This window comes from Austrofundulus limnaeus, unplaced genomic scaffold, assembly GCF_001266775.1.
Source record: "Austrofundulus limnaeus strain Quisiro unplaced genomic scaffold, Austrofundulus_limnaeus-1.0 Scaffold239, whole genome shotgun sequence".
Classification (NCBI taxonomy): domain Eukaryota; kingdom Metazoa; phylum Chordata; class Actinopteri; order Cyprinodontiformes; family Rivulidae; genus Austrofundulus; species Austrofundulus limnaeus.
The window spans coordinates 199,567-203,363 of NW_013952641.1; the positions used below are offsets into that span (position 1 = coordinate 199,567).

A 3,797-nucleotide genomic window follows, 5' to 3' on the forward strand; every position below is an offset into this window, starting at 1 on the left:
AGAAAAATGCTATTTATTTATTAATTAATGAACCAATATAATAGTACAAAGACAAAAGAAACATACATATATTAACGACCATTTCACCTAACACATCTTTCTAATTGATCTATTTTTAAATAAATCCTCCTTAACATCAAATTRTGAAAACTTTACCATCTTACTATGACTGTTAAGCAAGTTAATWAACTGCTTYAGGYGTGTCCCTTTAACAAAGTCCGTCAAATCAGGTGTGTCACTTTAGAATCGCTTTTCCTTGGGACACGCCCACTCGTCCGCAGAGACCCCCTACTCCGGTCTAGCTTAGAGCTGGTCCAGCTATTCCAGAGCTATTCCTCTTATGGAACCGTTTCAGCCAATCACCTGCTAGCTTCAAATATGACGCTTGACACCGGAAGTGAATGGCGTACTTGTGCTATTTTCGAGAACTTCCCTAGATTACTTATCTTCTGTTTTAAAGATTTCTCAGCGGGATATATGAGTTTCCAYTTACGTTTAATATATCGGTATATATCCTAAGTTAACTTATATTTTTAYTTATGTCGATGCGGTTAGCCTAAGGAGCTGGAGCTAGACTGGAATAGCCAGCCACGGCACGGACTGTTGACAACGAGGCGAGAATTCGTGCTGCCATTTTAGCAAGTGCTACGTGGCGTCCTTAGTTACTTCCAGCAGCATGGCAGAGGACCACCTCAGGAAAAAACCTAGACTCAGTGAAGGACCCCAATGTTTCGCATTTAATTGCTATAACTATCGGAACGCACACTTCAAAGAACGTGGTATTACGTTTCATTGGTGAGTACTAGGGCGTGTTAGTTCACACATAAATCAAAAAGATGACATGTTCATCGTTTGTCTGTCTTGTCTAATGATCCTGAAGCGTTGTGAGGATGAACAGGGTTTGGAAAATGACCTGTTTTTCTCAGGGGCTCACAAGTTCCCCTGCTGATCCAAAATTTTGAGCAAAAGAAAATAAACTTAGCACAAAAAGTAAGGGAACCTTCACAATAATTTAAATATCACTGGAAAGTCTGTTTATTTCTACTTCTATAGTGTCATATTTGTTGAGGAAACCCATTTGTTTGTCCAAATCCTCTCTCCAAACAGCTTGCTCTACTGTTAACTTTTGTTTGGTATTGTTTATTGATCTGGATGAATAAATACTTAAGAAACAATACATAGTGTCAATTTAACAATATAATAATCTAAGGAATGGTCCTAAGTGGCATGTGGAAGAACCATATACAGCCACAACATGATTACCTCATACCACTCACAGCTTTATCACACAGCTTGGCATCTCATTCTTCAACCAGTATTTGTTGCCAGTCAGCCACTGTAGTTGTCAGTCTGGAACAAACTGCCCACCCAAGTTCATCCAACAAGGTATTTAATGGGCTTTTGGTGGGCCGTTTCATCAGAATCAAGCTTTATTGGCCATGTACGCTCTTGCGTGCAAAGAATTAATTTTTGGTTGTGGTAGCTCAGAGTGCATATAAGAATAACAAACATTGTGCACGCTGGGTACAGACGTTAATGACATTAAACTTGCAACAACCTACAGTGGAGAGAACAAGTATTTGATACACTGTTGATTTCAGGTTTTCCCACTTGCAAAGCTTGTAGATGACTGTAATTTTTATCATAGGTACTCTTCAACTGTGAGTGATGGAATCTAAAACAAAAATCCAGAAAAATACAATGTATGATTTTTNGCTAGCAGCCTCGCACCGATGACCTAGTTGATGTCATCATTTACCCAGAATGCTTTGCGTGTAAATAAAACGGCTCCGTCCGTGTTAAAATATATTTTAAAAAATTTACTAAACTAAACAGCCTACAGTATTTTTACAGTCAAAATAAATGTTCATCAAATAAAGTTTAATGTTACAACTACTCGTGGATCCTTTTTAAATCTTTATCAGCAACCAACACAAATAGTTGTACCTTTAATGTTATCTTTATAGAACTTGTTGCTCTCCTCCACAGTGCTGAAGCCAGCATACTGTCTGATTGTCCAGGGTCTGTAAGTGTACATGGTGGGATAAGGCCCTCTGGTGAAGGGAAACACTCCAGGCAGTTCATCAGCGTTTCCTTCAGAGTCCACCTTAGTGTACACTGGCTTAATGTTGATCCCTTCAGGCGTGCGCCAGATGAGATCCTCTGGGTTCTTTCCCTTCAGCTGTTTCTGAGCCAGGCTGGCCCACTCAGGATGTAGTCCGACCTGGTCCTGGCGTGACGACAACGTATGAATTGGAGAGCGATGTGTGCGGGAAGAAGAGACAGAAGCTGCAACCAGGCGGCGGGCAGCGGCTGCCGCCCAGACCCTGTGTGCCGTCAGCATGCTTACTCCTGGTTCCACTCACACGCACATGGATAACCTGGAGGAACGGATAAGAGGTTGTGGAAAAAAATTAAACAGGTGAAGTGGCGATMATGTTTTCAGACGTGCTTTATTTTTGGTCCATCAGACTCAAGATGGCTGCCACAGCTGAGAGATAACAGCAAACACAAAACTAGTCAGCCAACTGTACAGCTGTTGAGCAAAAATAAAAAATAGCAGTGGTGGTAGCTGAGACTTTTTAAAACGTCGCCACTAAGTGTTGCAGTCAACTCTGTCTGTTAGCAAAATATCTCATGAATTGGACAGAATTTAATGATCCAAACATGATTTCACATAATTAAAAGTCCCAGTTTGTATGTGCAATGTCAAAAACAGAGAATCAGTGCCATCCAGTTTATCTTAAGGTACTTAATTTATAATATTTACTGAGCACATCTTAGAGAGAATCTATTAACTTTAATTTGTTGAACTTGGCTCCTCCTCATTTACAAAATCTTCCAAAAATAATGAGAATACAGAACAGCCAGCAGTAATGGTAATTGTTTTTTTTTTATTATTGTTTCAGTGCATGAACAGAAACGGCCATGTTATTTTAACCTTAACTAAATAAGCTGAAATTATTCAGTCAAAATTGTGAAATAAACAGACTTTGCGCCTTGTGTGCGCGTTTTACAGTTACACAAACACCAGTTATCATTTGCTAAAGAGATGTTGCTGCTAAAGAAAAAGACGGTGAGCAGTCAGCAGACCACTCCTGTGTGACGCTATTAAACTGMTTTAAAAGTGTTTGAAATCATTAAATGTCAAATGCGACGTTAGCATAGCACTTCTGACAGCAAGCTAGCTATGAGAAGTTACATTTCAAATGCGACGTTAGCTAGTATAGCATGTGAAAACGAGCAAAACACATCAGCAAAAACAATTAAATCACACAGGYGTTTGGTGACGAAGTGACATTTCGAGCTACTGAAAACTTGTCGTGTTTCTTTTAACTTCATAAAGGCARCTGTTAGCGTAAGGCTACAGACGAGCAAGTCGAATTATGGTAAAAAGCTGAATTCATCATGTGTTAGAGAAACTAAAACGGACTTTGCTTCTTAAACATGTTTTGTTTGCAGTCGGTTAGTACGCTACACGAAACTTATTAAAATGTTTAGTGGTAATTTCTGACCTTGTAGTTTATTTTTTGTTGTGCTCGATTACGTTGATAAAATGCATGTGTTCACATCCAATGRGAGTTCACAACACTGAACGCTTCTTCTTCTTGTGGTGTTTAATGGCGGTTGGCAACAAACTGAAGATGTGCATTACCGCCACCTACTGGTATGGAGTGTGAATCAAGATGATTTCAGTAATATTTCCTACTATTATTGTAATTCTTTTTAGATTTTCAAAGCTATCTATTCAAAGAAAAGAAAAAATAATAACAATAAAAATAAACAAACAAATAAAT

General features: G+C 38.8%; 2 protein-coding genes across 3 annotated transcripts in view; one reads left to right on the plus strand and one right to left on the minus strand.

The window, feature by feature from the left end:
- Positions 1-2,381, minus strand: part of mmut (methylmalonyl CoA mutase) — a gene marked incomplete at its 5' end in the record, with an annotated part of 24,010 nt that extends 21,629 nt beyond the window's left edge. Inside the window, 1 exon segment of the mRNA XM_014020069.1 lies at positions 1,948-2,381. Within this exon segment, the coding sequence (XP_013875523.1) occupies positions 1,948-2,344 (397 nt within the window).
- Positions 386-3,797, plus strand: part of LOC106525741 (THAP domain-containing protein 4) — a 21,739-nt gene continuing 18,327 nt past the window's right edge. For both annotated transcript variants that reach the window (XR_001311160.1, XM_014020070.1), the window contains exon 1: positions 386-795. Coding sequence is in view for 1 of the 2 variants with exons in the window: in XM_014020070.1 (XP_013875524.1) it covers positions 677-795 (119 nt within the window). In the remaining variant the exon portion in view is untranslated. The remainder of the gene's footprint in view (positions 796-3,797) is intronic.